This window comes from Falco punctatus, assembly GCF_963210335.1.
Source record: "Falco punctatus genome assembly, chromosome: 4".
NCBI lineage: Eukaryota > Metazoa > Chordata > Aves > Falconiformes > Falconidae > Falco > Falco punctatus.
Genome location: NC_137583.1, coordinates 12,089,216 through 12,108,505, shown reverse-complemented (window position 1 = coordinate 12,108,505; position 19,290 = coordinate 12,089,216). Strand labels below are relative to the sequence as shown.

Sequence of the window (19,290 nt, the reverse complement as noted above, 5' to 3'; positions counted from 1 at the left end):
GCCTGGGGACTCTTGCCCAGTTATCATGAAGCAGTTCTGGCATCTGCCAGGAGCCCAGTCCCACATGACAGAAGGTCAGAGGAGGTTTCCCCACGACAGCTGGTCACAGGGATAGAAAAGAAAGAGAGCAACTCGCTGACAACCCTACCCCGAGTCTCCAGCTGATGGAGGGGGTGAGGTAATGAGGTTTCCCTGCAGTTAAACCATTTGCTACCTACATGTCCCCACAGCCAAACCCCTACAGTCAGAACCAGCTTTAGCCACCAGCCAGATTCTATCTCACAAGTGGGAGGGAGGGAGAGGGAAACTGGACCAGACGCTTCCCCCAAAGTTGCTGGATACTGGAACTGCAGCAACCCAGGAAAAGCAAAGGACCTGCCAAGGTTGGAGGCACCAACCAGCCTGGAGCCATGAGCTCGTGTAGGGGGGCTGGAAGTGGACGCTTCTCTATCACCCAGGGCCTCTTCCCTGAGCTGCATCACAATGAGCCCTTCCAGAGACAGGCATTAGCCCTAACAGAGAGAAAAGGGTACCACGGGAGCACAGGGAACAGGGAGAAGTCCCAGCAGATTTTACCCCACCAGCCCTCGTCCCTCCCTCCCAGCCGCCTCACAAATAAATTGTACTTTGGTGCAAAGTGCGGCTGCTCTCCTGTCACCATATGCTGTTAGCATCTCGTTAGCATCTGTGGTAATTAAAGAGACAGCTGCTAACGAGCAGGAACAGGCATACATCATCCCCAGACCTTCCGACAACATGCCTGTCTTTGAAATTATATTTCATTTGCAAACTTGGCTTCATTAAGTCAGCTTGGAAAAGTGTGAGACCCAAGGTGGGTGCCACACTGTGCATTACCAGCTGCCCGGCAAGGCAGGAGTGCCAGGCTGGCCGCAGAACGGTGAGCCCCCGGGGGCTCCCACAGCATCCCGAGCCCACCCCTCCAGATGCGGTGGAAAGACTCAAATTGCTTCTTTCAGTTGCTTGTAAAAACTCCTCGTAAAACTTCCAAGTCTGCGGAAGTGGCATGGATGGAGGATAGCTTGGAGCAGGACTACTGCTCACAGCTGGCATGCTGCTCCCATCTCAGCCCACAGATTTCCCTTCTCCAGAGAGACGTCTGCTGCCCCCCAGTCTGCAGCTCCGCACCCACCTCTGGGGATCCCCACCAAGAGCAGTGGGTACAGCCCTTCCCGCACTGGTGGCCTGGTTGCACTCCAGGCATCACAGCGTCACCTCCTCTGCTCCTCGGTCACTGCCTGGGCTGATGGGGAATAAATCTCTTTTTGGACATGTAGATTAGAGCTGGTCCTATGACCTCCCCAGAAGGATGGAGGCATCAGTGGTCCTGGTGATGGGTACATCACTCCTCCAGCACCATGCAGGGTTCTGGGGGCTTCTGTGTGCTGCAGGATCCTGGTCCCCTGTCGGGTGACCTTTCAGGCACCTTAACGTCAACTGAAAGAGCCCCTCTGCCCTGTCCCTCTGGCTCTGCACATCCTTCACGTTGCAGCTTGGCTACCCCACCTGTTCCAAATGTGGGTCCCACCCTTAAAATGCAAAATCTCACTCCCAGCCTCACTGAACCCAGTGGCTCTTAGGGACTGGAGCCACGATGCTGCCGTGGGTCACAGCTCCCGGAGCCACTACAGATGAGGACAGTTTAGGTCTCTTCCCTGACAGACACCAACAAAACGAACAGGGACCATAGGAAGCAGCACTGGGTAGTTGCACCGATATGGTCTCCACTGGGTGGGATACAGGAGGGGACAGCTGAGACAGGGCCGAGCGGCCCCTCAGGTTGATGGAGGGCAGCCTGCTGCCCATACGCAGCCATGTCCCCCGCTGCCAGCCCTGACGCAGTTTGCTCATTGAGGGAGGGGGGCTTTGCAGGGGGTGGTGTCCGTGCGAGCCGAGCTGGAGGAGGTCAGCTGCAAACACCCTCCTACACGCACGCACTGGTACCTCGGGAGCAGGCTGAGGCAAGCCAGCGAACGCTCAAACTGTCTTATTGACTAGATCTAGTTCATCAGGCACCTAATATCGTGCATTTTTCAGCACTTGTCTCGATTTATCCCTCTCCGTTTCCCCAGGGTGTCTCATTAAGAGTCTGATAAATGCTACTACAGGGTCTCTGTGAAAGCGCCAGCCCGCGATGGCTCCCCGCGCTGCTGGCCCTGGGCAGGGGCGGCTGTCCTGCCCCTGTCCCCATCCCTTGCCGCAGCACATCGTGGCCATGCGATGTCAACCACCCAGCCCTGCTCTGGGCAGGTTTGCTGAGAGCCGATCTGGCAGCTGGGCACACATCTGCCTGCCTCATTTACATGCACAATTACCACGGTTTGGTGCAGTTTCCCTGCTGGCAAACTGTCTGCTGTGATACCTCTCTGTCTACTCCACGGGTTTCTCCTGCTTTTGATGCCACCTGTGATCCTCACTGCTGGGAGGCAGGCGGAACCAGCCCCATGGGTCTCCTCTGGTGGGACCTATCCAGGAGAAGCAGGAGCACAGCCTCAAGTCTTCCAGTCTAATTCAAGTGACCCAAGCAATGTAGTTTCAGTCACTTCCCCAGGGAGACGATCCCCAGCGTAACAAATCTCACAGCCAGCGGGTTTATCCAGGCCCTCCACATATGTTCCTCCTGTAATGGTGCATCTAAATCAGACTTCTCTCTCCTGCTGCTACCACTCAGAGACCAGAGGCGTTTTCCCCACACCAGAGCCATGGTGTAGTCAAGGACTTTATAAAAAGGCATTGCCCTGGTCCCATCCTCACGTCTCTCTCCCATGCCATTCCTCACCCTCAGACCTGCCCTGCACGGGTGATGCGCCTGGACGCCTCTCCGAAGGGGGACAGGGTTGTACGAAGACAGATGCAGGACAGTGGTGGCACATGAGCTGATCCAAAGCAGCTTCTGAACAAGGTGAACGTGCCCCTGTCACCTGCCCACATGGCCCAGCCCAATTAGGGACAGGCCAAGGACATCAAGTCACATACATGAACGCAACATCCCCAAACACTGCTGTGGGCGTTCAAAGGCTGCGCACTGCGCTTTGCTCAGCCCAAGTCCAACCGTGTCCACTTCAAGGAGCCCTGAGGGAGTTTATCCACAGCAAGAGCTGCTCTTCCCTGTCCCCCTGCAGAGCCCAAAGAGCCGTCGGACCGTGTCCTACCCGATCCCACCAGGCACTGCTGCTGCAGGGGCGGAGGGTGGCCCCCGCTGAGCAAAGCCCTGGCATGAAGAGGCAGCAGGAGGTTTGACATCTCCCCGTGACCAGCACAGCTTTTCTCCTCTCCCACCCCTGGAAAGCAATCTACGCTCCACGCTACAGCTAGATTTTTATAGATACAGGCTATCCCTCGACAGAGGCAAAAAGCCAAGTGCATGTAAGTGATATTATAAATCACCTCTCGTTGACGATCACTTGAGTTCTGCACAGACTCCTGCTCGCTCTCATCTCTTGGCTGGAAATGGTTCAAACTCTCTTTATCTTAATGAGGGATGAAATTCCACAAAAACGGCTGCGTGCCACCCAGCCTCGCTGTGCTGACGCCAGGCAGGATCCCAAGAAACAACTCTGCTGACTGACAAACCAGAGGCAGGACCGCAGGCACCATTCACCCCACTGGTGTCATCCCAAAGCAGCAGCAGGACCAAGCCGGGGGTCCGCAGCCTGGAGCTCCAGCTGTGCAACCCCCACGGCCACTGGTGCGGCTCTAGCAGGTAAAAGCACCAGTGCAGACGGCATAAATGTTCTCAATATGGGTTGGATGAACCAGTGGTAAAAACAGCCCTTAGGCTTTGGCATCCTCTTCCGTTATCCTGGTAGAACTGGGAAAAACGTGAATTCAAGCTAACAGGGTCTGCACCCTCGTGCACACGTGGTGGAGGGAGCTGTGTCCCTGGCTGCCAACAGGCCCCACGGGGCATCCATCCCCACTGGGGCATCCCCTCCAGAAGGAGGGGAAACAACAGCAGAAGTAGAGATGCCTGGGGGAAATGACTCCCCTGCCATGGAGCATCACGGACCATGGAGTGTCAAAGAGATGAAGGAAAAGCAGCAGCAGCACATGACGAGTGCAGCACGTCAAACTACAGCTCAAACAGGCAGAAATATCCTCCGATCAGAGTGACGTCTACAGAAGGACCACTTCCCAGGGCTCTTTCCGCCTGAGCTGCACAAGCAGAGGCAAGGAGGGAGGAATGGAGACCACTCCGAAGGGATTCAAGACTCAGCTGAGCTGCTTCAGATTTATTCTTTCCCTGGGCACCGTTTTTAAAAAGATCTCAAACTCACTACGCATGAAGCAATCCCAGTCTGGATTTCATTTCTCAGTCACAGCTATTTCCCCAAAAGGAGACCCAGAATCACTAATCACATCTCAGAAAGCCAGGATGGGAACGGAGGCCTGGGAAGCGCTCTCTGCTCTGGGAGGGGGCAGCAGTGCTCGGCCCAGGCTTTGGGTACCACGCTGCCTGTCCCTGCAAGGGCCACGGGGGGTGGGGGGGGTGCCACCCCTTCCCAAACTCACCTTCAGAAACTTGTACAGCAGAAACGTGAACCAATTCGTCAGCATCTTCTCTGCCACCGACTCCGTTCTGTAGGGAAGGCAGAGCAAAGCTGTCAGCAGAGGATATTAAAGGTCTCTTATCTCACCCCTCGCCACCTCAGCCTTGGACTGTGGCTAAATTATTTTTGGCTTTAAAAGGTTTTGTCTGGAAAGGCAGGAGCCTCGAAGCAAAGGGGCACAAGCAGACAGGCAAAGCTCTAGTGGGAAAGCCTGCCCATCTGCAAGGCTGAGCCACAGCAACCCCCCGGGAGGGAGAAGCAAATTGGTCTCCAGTGTATTTGGAGAACCAGAGAGAGCTGAGCACAACCTTGTCCCATGGGAAGTCTCACCCAGGGGATGACCAGCTTTCTGCTTCTTTCTGGTACTTTCTACTTCAATGAAGTTTGTTTCTTCCATCGTGTCCCACCGGAACGAGGCAGCTCCCTCCACAGGAGGACTGCATGAGAAACCCAAGCCAGGAAAAATGTCACCAAACCCACCTCGTGCTCCCCAGTTAAAGCACAACCTGAAGAGAAGAGCTGAGGTTGCAAGGCCAAGGCAGATCCTGACCCACTTTCCCACAACAGGAACAATTCCTCCCGCATCACCGTGTGCCTGGATTAGCTGGAAGCCCCTCTCCCCACCTGGAAGCTGCTGCTGACTTCTGCTCCTGCAATGCACTCAGTACCACTATTGCCCTGACACAGCCCCACCAGTACCGAGTGACATGGGACTTCCCTGCAACCCTCAAAGTAGCCCTTGATCTCTACAGCCCCAAAGCCCAGGACCCACAGCAGAACCATCAATACTGCAGGGGTAAAAAAAAGTTTTCCCCAGCAGCCTGTGCCAGGTCTGCTCAGGAGGACGCCTGGGGTCTGGCACTCAGCAGTGGTGATGGTGAAGCTTTAGGAGGCCACCCTTGCACTGCACCCTTGCTTCCCTCCATGCCCCTGCCCTTGGGCCGGCATCTGGGTGGCTCTTGGGCAGGGATGCAGAGCCCTGCAACACAGAGAGGGCACCAGTCCTCTGGGACATGGCCTTGATTAAAGCCACCACTGGATTTATGTCTGGAGACTTCAATCCCCATATGGTTTTGGTCAAACTTATCCCCAGTACTAATTCAGCTGAAAACAAGGGGATTAAAGGAGGAAGGAGTAAAAGCAGTGGCTGGAAGCTTAACTTGTTTTCCAGGCACCTTTGGAGCACTGTGCAAAGACGCTGTGCCAGGCTTAGGATTTAACCCTTCCCTGCCTGCACGGTGGAAATCCCAGGTCTGTGTGTGTCTCCTTAGAGCAGGCTGGCGATGTAGGAGCTTGCGGTGTACGAAGCTGCAACCGCCTGCTCCAAAAGGAGTTTAAAAATCAAGTCATGCCTCTCAGCTTTTGGAGATGCAGTTGAAAGAAGCAGTAAAAACTCCCTTGAGAAAACCTACATATTTCCCCTAGTTCATGCATGGTTCAAATCCAGATGCCACATGCTCCAAAGCAGCATGGCAGGGAAGGTCCACGGGATTCGCCTGTGTCTATTTGGGACCATCACCGTGCAGCATGTGCACGAGGGAGAGCAGGATCCCACAGGATGGGGGTAAGATATGGTGGGTCCAAACAGAATGTGGGAACCTCGGGATGCTTGTATGGCAGCCAGGACATGCTGCACCAGCAGAGGAGAGGGACAGCCTGGCACGAAGGGAGCTGAGGGCAACACATGACCTGGCTGAACCAGGCAGCACTACAAGGGCAACTTAACACGCCTGTCTCTGCACCACAGCCTAGTCTCACTGCTCTAAGATTAAAATTCCCCTTAACACATCCATTATTTTTAAAGTAAAAATGCCAGCCAGCCCCTCGACCCTCTCTGGTTAGGCTTCCTCAGCTTATCCAACCATTAATCATCGGATCAGCCACTTGCGAACACAGATGCTCCTGAAAGCACAAGCAATACTAATAACCTCAGGGACATGGCTGCACTCCTGTTGCAGCAGGGGAATGGATACAAACGTGTTGACTCAAGAAACAAAACCCAGAAGGAACCCGAACCTCAGAGCCACTAGAAGGAGTCCCACTGCCCAATGCCATGCCCAGCAGATGGGCCAGGAGCGGTTCCCAATAGCCAGATGGTGGGGGTAGGAAATCCACTTTCCCAGAGTTTATTCAAGCTGACTCAGGGTCGTATGGTCCCTTCCAAGGCTTTCCCTCATCCTAATGGGGCTTAGCCCTTTTTGCCCTCCCTGGAATAGTACAGCTGTCCTTAAACCATTAGGGAACAATAATACCTGAGCCTCCAGGGGAGAGAAGCCTTCCTGCACCCATGAGAAAGATTAATCCATCAAGGGGAAGAAAAAAGGGAGAAGGGAAGGGTTGTGGGGAGAAAGCCAAAGGAGGGGTGGTCTGAAGCTGTTTGGCAGACACCCTCCCCAGCCCCAGACCAGGTTCTTTGCTGACAAGCCTGTAACACTCATCTGAAGTGCCACCCACCCAGGCTCTGGTGGATATTTGTCTTTATCCACGATAGAGCCAGATGCCACAGCAATGGGGAGATTATCCAATAACAAAATAAATAAATAATAGCTCTATCCAGTTAGATCGATGTTAATCCAGCTGCCCTGGGCGGTAAGCACACTCTCACACCCAAGAGCAGGGCTAATCAAAAGGATAAAGCAGCACAGCCCTCAGCACCGGTTGCTCTGTGCCACAGTTGCAGGGAGAACAAAGTATTTTCGTTAAATACCATAGAATCATAGAAGCACTGCTCAGGGAGGCACAAGCAAGGTACCGGCCAGGGGACCTCGTCCCTCTCCCAAGCCTCCTGCAGCTCCACCTGCAACGGGTCCTCGAGCTCCACGGCTGGGGACCGATGGTCCTGGGGCTGCTGGCTCCCTCCGCGCTGGTGGAGGCTGGGCTCTGCCCCTGTGCTGCTCCCACGGCTCCGCCACTGCAGCTGCCGGCCTCCCCGCACTGCCTTTTATTTATATTTTATTGATTTACTTCAGGAGATGGAAATACAGTTTAAATATTTCAGTGGAACTTGATGTCACGGAGGGACGATAAGAAGGGCAGAGCCTAAGGATGCACTCATGGAACAGGGATGGGGGACAGGGCTTGGCACCTCCAAGACCCATCCCTTTCCCACCCAGCCACAGCTCTGCACTGCACCCCGTCCCTGGCACTTTGCTAATGAGGTGCTCTGAAAAATTAAGGGCACCCTTGTAACGTGATAAATGAAGCAGAGAGTAAGAAAGCAATGTGCTTAGAGAGACTGGCCAAGGGAAGGTAGCAGAGATCTAACTTGGACCAGCTCACATCTGTGTCTTCTCCAGGCATCTTCCCAGGGCCAGGCACACAAAGCCCAAAAGGCTTTGACTGGTCTGGGCACGGCACGCACTCTGGTTGATGTCTGAAAGATGGTTTGGTTTTCTTGAGCCTTTCTGGTGACGTGCCAGTCCCATGGCTCTCAGCCATCCCTGCATCTCCGCGGGAGGCTGGTGGCAGCGGGCTGGGGGAGGCAGAGGTGGGGAGGCACGGCAAAGCGTGTGATGGGAGAAGATGGCACGGAGGCCCTCGAGCTGGGTTGGTGGAGCTTATTAATTGTTTTTGTTCAGCACTTGGTGTATCTTTCAATATTCATCAGTCCGTGATGAAGGAGAGCTCAGAGCTATCGTTAAATATTGATGGGCCAGGCAGACTCACGGCAGGGCTTGGCAGGCTGCCTCCTGCCTGCGCTTCCCCCTGGCCCCGGCGAGACTCCCAGCTTGCGAAGATGCGCTTGGCTTTCCCAGGAAAACCTCCATGTGCCTGGCAAGGTGGGCAAGCCCCGAAGAGGCAGTGGGAAAAGGAGGACTCTTGCCTGCTGCCAGCCGCAGAGGCACCCATGTAGCAAGGCAGCTGCCAGGCAAGAGCTGCCCCACATGCTGAGAGGTGCGGGGGGCTGCCTGGTCACCTGGCGAAGGGAAGGCAGGTGGGAGCATCACTGTGGCAACATGCAACAGCGCTTGACACCAGAGTGCATCCTCCCGGCACGAGTCTGTGCAGCTGGCAGCATCTTGCTCCCTGCTTCCCAGACAACAGGAACGCAGAAGGGCCAAACCAGAGCGAGAACAGCCCATGGGCGACTCCTGACTTCGTGGGTCCAGGTGGTCTTACATCCCTCTCACACTTGCACACAGACAGGCAAGGAAGTTGGCCACAGACCCTATGCCAACACTGCCACAACCTGACACCAAAGCCATCACTGATGGCATCCCTGAAGGACACTGGCTCCTGTCCACATGCTTAGAAGAGGCTGGGCACTGTCCCACAGCTCCAGCATCTCGGACGGTCACTCACCTCCGCAAGAGCAGCTTGGGATGGTTCTTACTCTCCAGGTTCTTCTCGATGAGATCGGAGAGGAGCTGCTTCAGCACACCTGTGGCATACTCCATCTCACCCTGCAGCGCTGTCATGATGAGGGAGGCCACATTGCCACGATCCCGCATGGAGAAGCTCCGCTGAGCCTCCAGAGTGCGGATGAATGTCAGCAAGAAGTGCTTCTTGTTCAGGAGCTGCCCAAAGAGAGTCAAGGACTTCTCCACGTTTGCCTGAACCTGCAAGGATAGAGCAAAGCTGAGAGATGGGCACAAGGGGGAGGGCGACGAGAAGAAGGTGGCTGGGCTGCACAAGACCCTGGATTCACCCTCATCCCCTGAGAGGAAAGGATGAAAAAGGGTCAAAAAGCAGCTGCATTTGCTCTCTCCATACTACCAAGCTTCCTCTTCGGTGATCAGCCTCAGCACACCCTCTAGAAGTATTATCTAGTTGGTAATATCCCAGCGTTAGGTTAACACAGTGATGTATATATGTATATACATACACACACGCTTCCGTACAAAGACTCTCTCCCACGTGTGTGCAGGCACATACACACACTTCCCTCCCGTAAACAAACACTCTTTCTCTCCCAAACAGACACACAAATTCTAACTCTCAATCTCAGCTAACAAGCAGCTTGATTCCCACCCAAGTCACTGCAACACGTGCTCTGGGTATTGCACAGAAAGCAAATACAGCCACAACCCTGAGCTCTGCCAGCAGCAAACCCGCCTGGTTTTGGGGGGCTGGTTTTCAGACAGAGAAGCAAACAGCAGAAACCTGGCTCTGCACCACTCCAGACACAGCCTGAAATATTCCTTTTCCTCTTGAGATATATGAAGGTGTATTCCTGGGCATACTTGGCCACATAGGATCCCGCATGGATTGGGCTGGGATGCTTTCACCCCCGCACTGCCATCACCAGCCCAGCTCTGATCAGCCCTGACCTCAGAAACGAACATTTTTACAACAACAACATTTTTCTCATTGGAAAAGATGTTTTCCTCTGAATAAAAGCTTTGCTGTGGTAAAACATCCGTTTTATTTTATTTATTTTTTCCCCCTCCTTCCTGATTGGTAGAATAAGTGAAAAATTTCATTTCACATCGGTATTCGGAGACAAAACAACACTTTTCATTTCAAAACACCAGCTCAAAATGAAGAACAGGGTTTTGACACATCAAATCATTTCACTTCAATCAAAACTTTGGATCAGCACTCTTCAGTGAAATTCCTTGCAGTTGTAACTTCCTCCTCCAAAATACTCTTTCCCACTGGACAAAAACCTCATTTTCTACCCAGTCCTTGTCAATTCTGCGATACAAGTTCCCACGTGTCACTGTCACCCTCGTTACCCAGGTGGGTGGGAATGCCTGCCCCAGAGCATCCCAGAAGGGTGATGGGACAGTCACAAAGTCTCTGCCCCCATCCTCAGGGTTCCTCTCACGGACACCACGCAAGCAAGCACGTGGCTCAATTTCCCTTACTGCAGGTCAGAGGATAATGTCCTGCTAGGAACAGAAATGCTTGACATTATGTTTTCCCAGAGTCCCCCCCTCCAGACTACATGGGGACCTCAATGCAATGATGCTGGTAACTCTGGCAGATGCCCGAGGTTCAGCAGCATCGGCTGCTCCCTGCGTGGATGCAGAGATGCCAGTTGATTCCTCAGCATGGGAAGACCCAAGAGCTGGCTAGAGCACAGTGGCTGTGCTGGAGACCCACCAGTAAAACTGAGGCAGAGGGAGACATGATGTATCCCCACCCCTGCATGTTGCTGGTGCTTTTGCAGCCAAGACCAGGCAAAGGAGACCACAGGACAAGAGGCTTTCTCCCTTTAGCAGAGCAACAGGATCTCGTTAAGATGGGAAATGGATCCTGCCCAACAGTGACCATCCCACTGGAGCCTGGCTGGGAGCACAAGAGGACACGAAATCCCCATCACAAGCAGCACGGCCATGCCTTAGCCACCCACATGCCTGTCACCTCCCTGGGCCCCCGCGTACAACTTGCTGATCATTAGCAGAAATAAATGAACAATACTGAATTAAATATTTAATCAGGCTTAAATTCGCACAAAGCAACAAACCGCTCTCCCAAAATCTAAAGAGAAAGGGAGCTGGTACCGACAGCCCAACGCTCGCTGCAGATTAGCGTGTGCGTGAGCAAGTGCCATTTCCTTCCCGTCACTTGCAATAGCTAATGTTACACTCTGAGAAAAGAGACAAATAAAAGCAAACCTGATTAAATTATATGAAGCTTACACAACTGTAGTTGCTTTATTTAATCTCTTTTGGTTTTTTTTTTATTAATTTTTTTTTGCTCCTTTGAAACTTTAACCCCTTGTTTCCCAGGCCAGGCTGAGCTGGCGTTCTGTCTGAAGTGGGATGTTTTGAATTAAAAGCTGGAAGTGGACGAACTCCCACCCAGCCCACCGCAGCCAATGCAAAATTCCTCCTCTGATACCCTTTTTGATACCCTTTTCACCCCTCTTTCTTTAGGGAAAATCCTTAAGAGCAAGAGCAGAGGCGAGAGGAGAGCCAGGCTTTGCAAAGGCAGGAAGGGCTGTGCCCCAGGGAGGGCTCGCTGGAGCCTGCTGCAGCTCTGAGCATCCGGAAACCCGAGCTGCAAGGGGAAATCCATGGAAACAGGTCCCCACCGCCCTGCGGAGCTGGGATTAGGGACCACGGAAAGAGAGCAGGCAGAGGGCCAGGGCCCCGTGCTGTAGCCATGCTGGTGTACAACACCAGCACGTGCACTTGCAGTTGGTAAGAGCCTGTTGTGTTGTAATTACTGACCGTGCATCTTGCACCAGGGCCAATTACTCCTCCTAAACACATTGTGAAGCCCACGTCGACATTAATTACTGTGCTGGGTCAGCAGTGAGGGGAAGCTAAGGTCACCCCCCCCCTTTCTCTAATCAAGAGCGGCCTCAGCAGCCCAGCAAACGAGAAGCCAATTGCTGTGCAATTGCACGCACTAAATTAAACAGAGGTGGGGAGGCCGGGAGAGGAGAGGGAGCTGGTTTGGGGAGCAGGGGAAGGATGCCAAGGATGGGTTCTGCATGGGGAAATGGAGCCAAGCAAGCAGGCGATGTTGGACAAGCCTGCTAGAAATGAGCGGCCGGTCAGGCATCAAACAAACCCAATTGGATAAAGCAAGTGCTGTAGAAAATGACAGCAGCAATGATATTAATATAAATATTGACATTAATGTCAGAGAGCACAGTAACCATTCGGCAGCCGGTCCGCACTTGCGCCGACTGCTGCCCAGCAAGATGCTCTTTGCTGTACCACACCAGGTACATCAACCAGAGCATCCCTCCAGCCCTATGCCTGGGGCACAGGGGTTTGTGCAAGGGCACATCCCCAGCACAAAACACTACAGAGACAGACAGAACCACACCTCCATCTCCTTCAGCACGGGATGGTCTTCTATCCCTGGGAAGAGAACTCGCATGGCGTAGGTGCGGTAATCCAGAAAGGGGATGCCAGCCCCATCCAGGTCGTTGGTCAGCTCATTAATGTCAGTCTGCAGCTCAGCGAAGGCTGGGGTGGGAAAAACAAAATTAAGCAACATATACCAGAGTCCTGCCACCCAGCCTCTGCCGTACCCCCCAGCACCCCACAGGTGTTCCCCCACCCAGCATGAATCAGCTCCGCATCCCTCCCCCCATCAGGCTGTGATCACCCTCCCCATCTCACAGATGGAGAAACTGAGCTTTGGAAGGTGTGGATGACTTCCCCAGAATAAATCTAGTGACAGATTTGGGAACAGGACCACCAGGTCCCAGGGGGCTCAAATCAGCACACCCCCCCCCAGCACTCACAGCCTCCCAGGGATGCTGGCGGCCACAGGGAACAGCAAGGCCTGAACAAAGCCAGAGCTTCTGGGGGAAACAGTAAGCCTAAACCACAAGAATGTCCTGATTTCTTTTTGACCTAAATACTACTCTAGAGAAGCCTGAACACACCCACCCACCCTGGCACCTCCTGATCCAAGCAGAGGCAGCCCTGATTCCCAGAGGAACATGATGCTGGGGGGAGAGGGCATGGGGTGGGGGTGGGGGGAGGTGGTGGGTGGTGGTGGTGGGGGGTGTGTGTGTGTGTGTGTATCTTGAACCTTTAATTGCACCTACAGGTAAAAGCTGACGGGAGAGGAGTCCTGGAGATGCACCAGGGAAAGGGGTTGGGGTGGGGGGGGAGAAAACCCTCAGAAAAATCAAATTAACGGCACTTTAAAGGGAGCCGAAAGCCAAGCAGAGGACTGCAGGCTCGTCAGCCTGATGAGAAAAAACAAACCGTCAGCTTGAAAGGCGTGCTATCTTATCTGTAACTAGTGGGACTAGAAAAGAGAAAAGGCAGGGAAGAGATTGTGCCTTTTAATTAAAAGCAGATCCTTTTATCTGCCAGCTGTGGGAGACAAGACACCATCCCCTCCACCAGCTCCCTCCCCTCTCCCTGTCACCAGTGCCATCCGCAGGCATGTGTAGGGATGAGGATCTGGGGGGGATTTGGGGGAGCAAAGGGGCTTTTTTCTTTCCCCTTTTTATTAGCTCATTTTCAGTGCCTGCTCCATCCACAGCACCCGGGCTGGTTGTGGCTTTGGCTGGCAGGGTCAGGGCCTTGGGAGCCAGCTCAGGGGGATAATGGGCAATTAGGTTTTATCAGCAGGATCATACAAGGAATTCTGTCCAATTTCACAGTATCCCTCCGTCACGTAATGAGAGACCGACTGCCCGTTCACAGGCAGCCCTCCCTACCCTCCTTACTTTCTTTTCTCCCATTTGGAGAAACAGAGGGGAATTCCTTAACTGGAAAAATCCCCAAATCCCACCCAAAATGAGTTCATTTCCTCTGATAAAGCAGCTTTGCCCATTGCTATTCCCTCTCTGGAAGGCAGTGGGGAAAGAGTAGGAGTACACTGAGCCTCAGGATGGTTCGAGACCCTCCAAGACCCCCACCACTAACAGCACAGGGATCCCTCACCCTCTTTGCACTCCAGGGCCACCCGAGACTCCAGGTTGTCCATCTGCAGCTGGAGGCGTTTCAGGGTCCGGTCGGCATCCCGAGACTTGCGCTTGTAGGCGATGAGGACAATGATGATGATGAGGAGGAGCAGACCACCCCCACCACCAATCCCAATGATGGCAGGCAGGGTGAGCAGGCTGTCCGAGTAGATCTGCAGCGTCCCTGGGGAGAACTCGAACCCTCCAGCCTTGATCTGCACCGTGGTGGGGGAAAAAACGAACCTGGCATCAGGGGGCATGCACCCAGGGCAGCCCTCCCCACCGTGCCCACTGTGCTGGGAACTGGGGGATGACGGATGTGGAAAAATGCAGGGATGGGCAAGGACTGGTCCAGAGCAGTGCAGCACACTTTAATGAGATGCAGGACACACGCTGCCAGCACGTGTGCGGAGTGGGCAGAGAGTTTGATGTCTCATTCAGACAACATTACAAGAACAGATGGGATGTGAAGCGAGTTCCCCCATGGGTGGGGAGTCTGGGGGGGACCATGCTGGGTCCCTTTCAACCTGGCAGGGTCCTGAAGCATGAGCACTGCTGTGCTACAACCCCACAAAGAAGCCTTCCTCACGGCATGAGCCAGCATCAGGGGGAAGGGGTGGGACCCCCCCGCCCTGGCCTTGGCACAGGCTGCGCCTTGGCATCCAGCGGGGAAGGAGGTTGTTGGCAGGGTCAGCCAGGGCCACCCAGGGCACAGGAATGCCTGGCTGAGCGTGCTGGGGAGGGGACAAAGTATTTGGTCCTACCAAAGGTGTAATTAGGGAGAGTGATGCCCAGGGAGCACAGGAAGATGGCTCCTGAGGATGTTCCTGCACGTGCAACAACTATCCACTCCTCATCCAAGGATCAGCATGCAGCAGGGCTGCTGCCAGGATAAAGACTGAATCTCTGTGATACACGGGACACAAGAAGCAAAGGCACCGGTGTCAGTACTTACCGTGACTTTGTGCTGGCCGGTGAGGTTGGGGGACTCGCAGAGGAGCTGGGTCTCGGAAACGGTCAGGATGCAGGGAGTGTCTCCGATCAGCACTGTGTAGTTCAGGCGGGAGTTGCCAGCAGCTGGTGGGAGCAGGTTCCTGCCCTTTGAGGGAACAAGAAACAAGACTGTCAGTTCTCGTGCAATGGGGAACGCTTAAAAAAAGCACCCACACAAAGCCAACTCATGCTCTTGCAGTGCAGGACTTTACCCCAGGAGAGACAAAAAGCCACCTCCACAAAGGAACATGTGGCTAGCCCTCCGCCCGCAGGCACCAGCGCCTTACCTTGAGGATGAGGGGAGAGCTGGGCTTCAGCTCCAGCATCCCTGTGGGGCTCAGCGGCTCAAAGACAGGGTCTGGGTAGTAGACGAAGTTGGTGGTGTTGATGATCAGCAGGGCCTGGACGTTATCCATGACGAAGCCAATCTCATCCGGGCGGTCACCGACCTCCGGAGGGCTCCGCACAGGGTTGTCGATGGAGGGCGCGTAGCACACCATGGTGGTGTCGTTGTAGACGGTGCAGTTCTGCAGGAGGCATGGACCAAGGTCAGACCTAGCTCCTGACAGGGAGGTCAGGATTGGACCCCAGAAGGATCTCTTGCAAGCAGCGGCTCTGGACGCTGAGCTCGCTAGGCACAGGCTCTTTCTGTCACTATCCTGCAGACATTCCATAAACCTCTCATCAGTTTTGCACACTCAGATATCAGCCCTCTCCGGGCAGCACCTGGCCAGAGGCTCTGCAGGTTGATCAGTGCCTCTCTTTGGGTGGCAGCCTCTGGACTTCAGCCCTTCCACGCCATCACACCTGACGGGCAAGGAAAGCGCTTTCTGCCCTGCACTGCAGAGGGACAGCATCCCTCCTCCTTGAGCCCTGCCCCCAGCCCCAGCCAGCACCACTTACGTTCTCCCTTTCAGAGCTGCAGTACTTGGCCCGGATCTTGGGCTCTTTGATGGTGGCCAGGTTGGTGCCGGTCACAGTCAGCAGCGTCCCGCCGCTAGTGACATGGAGACAACAGGTTAGGAAAGACAGCTTGGTGCTGGGTCCCCACTGCTGGGAGGGAAGCACTCATCCCCCCCAGTCAGATGCCCATCTGCCCCAGCCTAGGCGAACCACTGTGCCCCAGGCACTTCTCATCCCACCCAGATGTCACTAGGACTGGCAGGATCTGGCATGTACCACTGCCAAATCATCTCAGTTGACCCAGTGGTCAACGAGAGATGTAAAACCTGCTAATTAACACTAATATCCCACCCTGTGTCTGGGTTTGGGATCTGAAAGCAGCTCCCAAGCTAAAGGAGACCAGGCATCCGCAATGGGAAAGCATCCCGATGAGGAGGAGCTCCTCTCTGCCACTGCCTTCACCACGCAGGCAGTGGGTGGCAGGGCAGGCTGAGCCCTGCCAGGTTTTCTCCATGACTTGGTGTTAAAAGCCCCCTGGCCCCAGAGAGCTTGGCCATGCCCCTGGGGAGCTCACTCCTCATCAACAGCCTGGGGAAGGTTTCCCTTGGCACTAGCTCTTAATGGATTCCTTCGCCTCCTCTCCAGCCAATTGAAACCTTTTAGAAAATATATGTAAACATTTCAAAAAATCCCCCGATGGGAAATATTTTAATTTTATTTGCCGCCGCCAAATGTCAAGCTGAAATTAAGCAGATCCAAAGCGCTCTCTGCGCCTGCCCCCTGCCAGGCTGAGCACTGCAGGCCAGGAGTTAGCAGGGTGCTGGTACCCAGCCATTGCTCACGCTCCTCTTGCCACATCTCTGGAGCACGGCCCAGCAGCTATCGCAGCAGCACTGGAATGTACCCATCAGAAGGGGGGGGACCCATGCAGAAAAGAGCTCCCCATGCATCCCATAAGCTCCCTGCCAGCACCCAAGCACCCCACAACTCACCTGTTGATGCTCCACTCAGGATCGATCTTCTGGATGGTGGGGTCCTCTGTGTAGTTGTACTTCACCTCTGGGTTGCTCAGCTCTGCCCGGTTGATGTTGATGAGGATGGGAGAGCCGCCGGGGGCATGCCCAGGGGGGGTTCTGCACCGGATCTCACGGGCGCTTCTCCTGAGGCAGAAATGCACAACCCATCAGTGCCAGGGCAGGAGGCAGGCGAGGGCAGCCAGGGATGGCCACTGCTGCCCTGAGCCCCCTGCCCCAGCTGTCTCCCCTTCTGAAAGTGCTCTGGGGAGTGGGAGGAAGAGAGAAAGGAAGAAAAAAAAAAAAACCCACCCCAAGAAATGAAACAAAAGGCAGCCAGGAAAGGCTGAGCAGCTCCTGAGCGCTCCCATCGCGCGGCTGCTGCAAACAGCAGCGATTAGGGCTGATAACCAGTAATTACCGCAGGAAAATATTTAAAGAGCCGCTCCATTATCATCCCTAATCTAAAAATTATCCACTTCATGCCTCAGGGCTTTGTGCTTTTAGAGAAAAATCCCTGTTCTTTGGGCTTTCCTGCAGCCTCTGACACACGGAGGTTTCAGGGGAGATGCCTCTGGCCACCTGTGGCGTTTGGATCCTGGGGTCCCTCCTGGCTCCTCAGCACAGCCTCCCTGCTGCTGCTCTATCTGGGGGTCCCACTGCCTCCGGGCATGTCTGTCACCCATCCTCCACCACCCTTACCCTCTGTGCCCCTCACCATGAGAAAGCACAGGGCCGTCCCCCAATGGTCACAGAGACGTTGCTGCCAGCATTGAGGTGGTTGCCTTCGATGGCGATCCAGGTGCCGCCGGAGAGAGGACCACGCGCTGGGACCACGCGGGAGAAAGTGGGCGTCTGTCAAGAGAAAAGAGGATCCCTGGTGTCAGGTGGGCTGGGGACTGAAACCCACATCCCCAAGCAATCCTGAGCAGGTGATGGGGCCACAGAGAAGAGGGACCTGTGGGAGAGCAGCAGGGCATGGTGCTAAGGGCTGGCAGTGGGGAGGACCACGGGGAGGCAGAGCAGTGGCAGTCTTGGAGAAATTCAACCAACACAACCCAAAGCCTGCCCAGAGCATCCCCACCTGCCCCCTGATTTTGGGGACCAGAACTCACCCAGAAAACCACCCAAAACCACCCAGCATCACCTCCCACCTGCAGTGCTTGACTTGGCCCCTGGTACAGGGCTTACCACAAAGGTGAAGCTCTTGGGGGACGTGGCCCGGTAGTTGGGCGAGCAGTCACGGATGCACACTTCGACCCGTGCCTCGTGGACCTTGCTTGGGCTGGCATCTCCAATTTCACACACAATCCTAAGGGATGTGGGGAAGGAACCCTCAGTGTCCTAGCACTGAGATGCTCCCTGTGCACAGTGGGGATGGAGCAGCTTCAAGAAAGGTCCCATGTGCCAGCAGGTTCATGAGAAACCAACACGGTGGCTGTTGGCACTGCCAGCCCTGGAGGAAGCTTCCCCAAAGCCTATGCGCTCCTCCCAGAACAACCACAACCAGCAGGTACTTCTCTCCCAGTTCAGCGCAGTCAGCTCCATGTCTTCTGCAGCCACGGACATCAAGTGAACACCCGCACCCCTGTCTCAAACCCACCGAGGTGATCTGGAGCACACCCACCCCTGACCAGGTACTTACTGCTCAGCGCTGATGTACTCGCTCTCGATGGGGATGCACATCACTTTGCCGACTCGAACACCCCAGCGAACATCTTCAAACTTCAGGCCCAGGTTCTCACCGGTGATGGTCAGACGGGTCCCTCCTTGCCGGGGGCCAGTTTCAGGGAACAGCTAGGAGAAAGCATGGCCCATCAGCCACGGGAGCAGAGCCATGGGGGCACGCTGCTTAGGCAGGCTGCAGCCTGGGCAGCCACTGGATGCATGTTACTCCCCTATAAGCAGTGAGGAGCAGAAGGGCAATAATAGATAAATGCCAGCGCATCTGTAAGGAGCTCACAGAGAGGAAAAAACCTCCTGAGTGACAGCCACATCCCCAGAAACAAGCCAGATGTGTCCAAGCAGAGGGTTGGAATTTGGACACTGCTGCAGACAGAGCTGCCTCACAGGTGACAAGGACACCGATGGGAAGGAGGCAGGGCAGCATCAGCCACGGCTCAGCTGGGCCAGTGAGCAAGCACATGGATCTGCCTGGCTTTTGGCCAGGTCCCATGTACCCAGGGATGAGGTCCCCATATCCAAGATGCCCTCAAAGGAGAAAGCATCTCCATCAGGTCCCTGCACATGGCAGGCAGAGGGGGAAAGGATTTCTTTCTTGCCAGCAAACCCTGTGCCGGGGTCAGCTGGGAAGGGAGAGGACCTCACCCCAACACCACGCCTCATTTACCAGGATGATGCCCAACAAAGCGAGCAGGTGTTGGCCTGGCAGACAGCAGCGGGATGAGGGATGCGTGGAGACACGTACCCACCGCTACCTCCAACCAGGCAATTAGAGGCAGTTTTACACCAGCGTTCACCG

General features: G+C 54.8%; 1 protein-coding gene across 3 annotated transcripts in view; it reads right to left on the bottom strand.

The window, feature by feature from the left end:
* Nucleotides 1-19,290, bottom strand: part of PLXNA1 (plexin A1) — a 123,396-nt gene that overhangs the window by 15,966 nt on the left and 88,140 nt on the right. For all 3 annotated transcript variants that reach the window (XM_080384903.1, XM_080384905.1, XM_080384904.1), the window contains 11 exons: nucleotides 18,454-18,605; nucleotides 18,000-18,120; nucleotides 17,527-17,663; nucleotides 16,788-16,955; nucleotides 15,796-15,889; nucleotides 15,180-15,419; nucleotides 14,855-14,998; nucleotides 13,880-14,114; nucleotides 12,297-12,439; nucleotides 8,871-9,127; nucleotides 4,531-4,597 (listed from right to left, as the gene is read on the bottom strand). In XM_080384903.1, coding sequence (XP_080241029.1) covers nucleotides 4,531-4,597; nucleotides 8,871-9,127; nucleotides 12,297-12,439; nucleotides 13,880-14,114; nucleotides 14,855-14,998; nucleotides 15,180-15,419; nucleotides 15,796-15,889; nucleotides 16,788-16,955; nucleotides 17,527-17,663; nucleotides 18,000-18,120; nucleotides 18,454-18,605 — 1,758 coding nt within the window. The remainder of the gene's footprint in view (nucleotides 1-4,530; nucleotides 4,598-8,870; nucleotides 9,128-12,296; nucleotides 12,440-13,879; nucleotides 14,115-14,854; nucleotides 14,999-15,179; nucleotides 15,420-15,795; nucleotides 15,890-16,787; nucleotides 16,956-17,526; nucleotides 17,664-17,999; nucleotides 18,121-18,453; nucleotides 18,606-19,290) is intronic.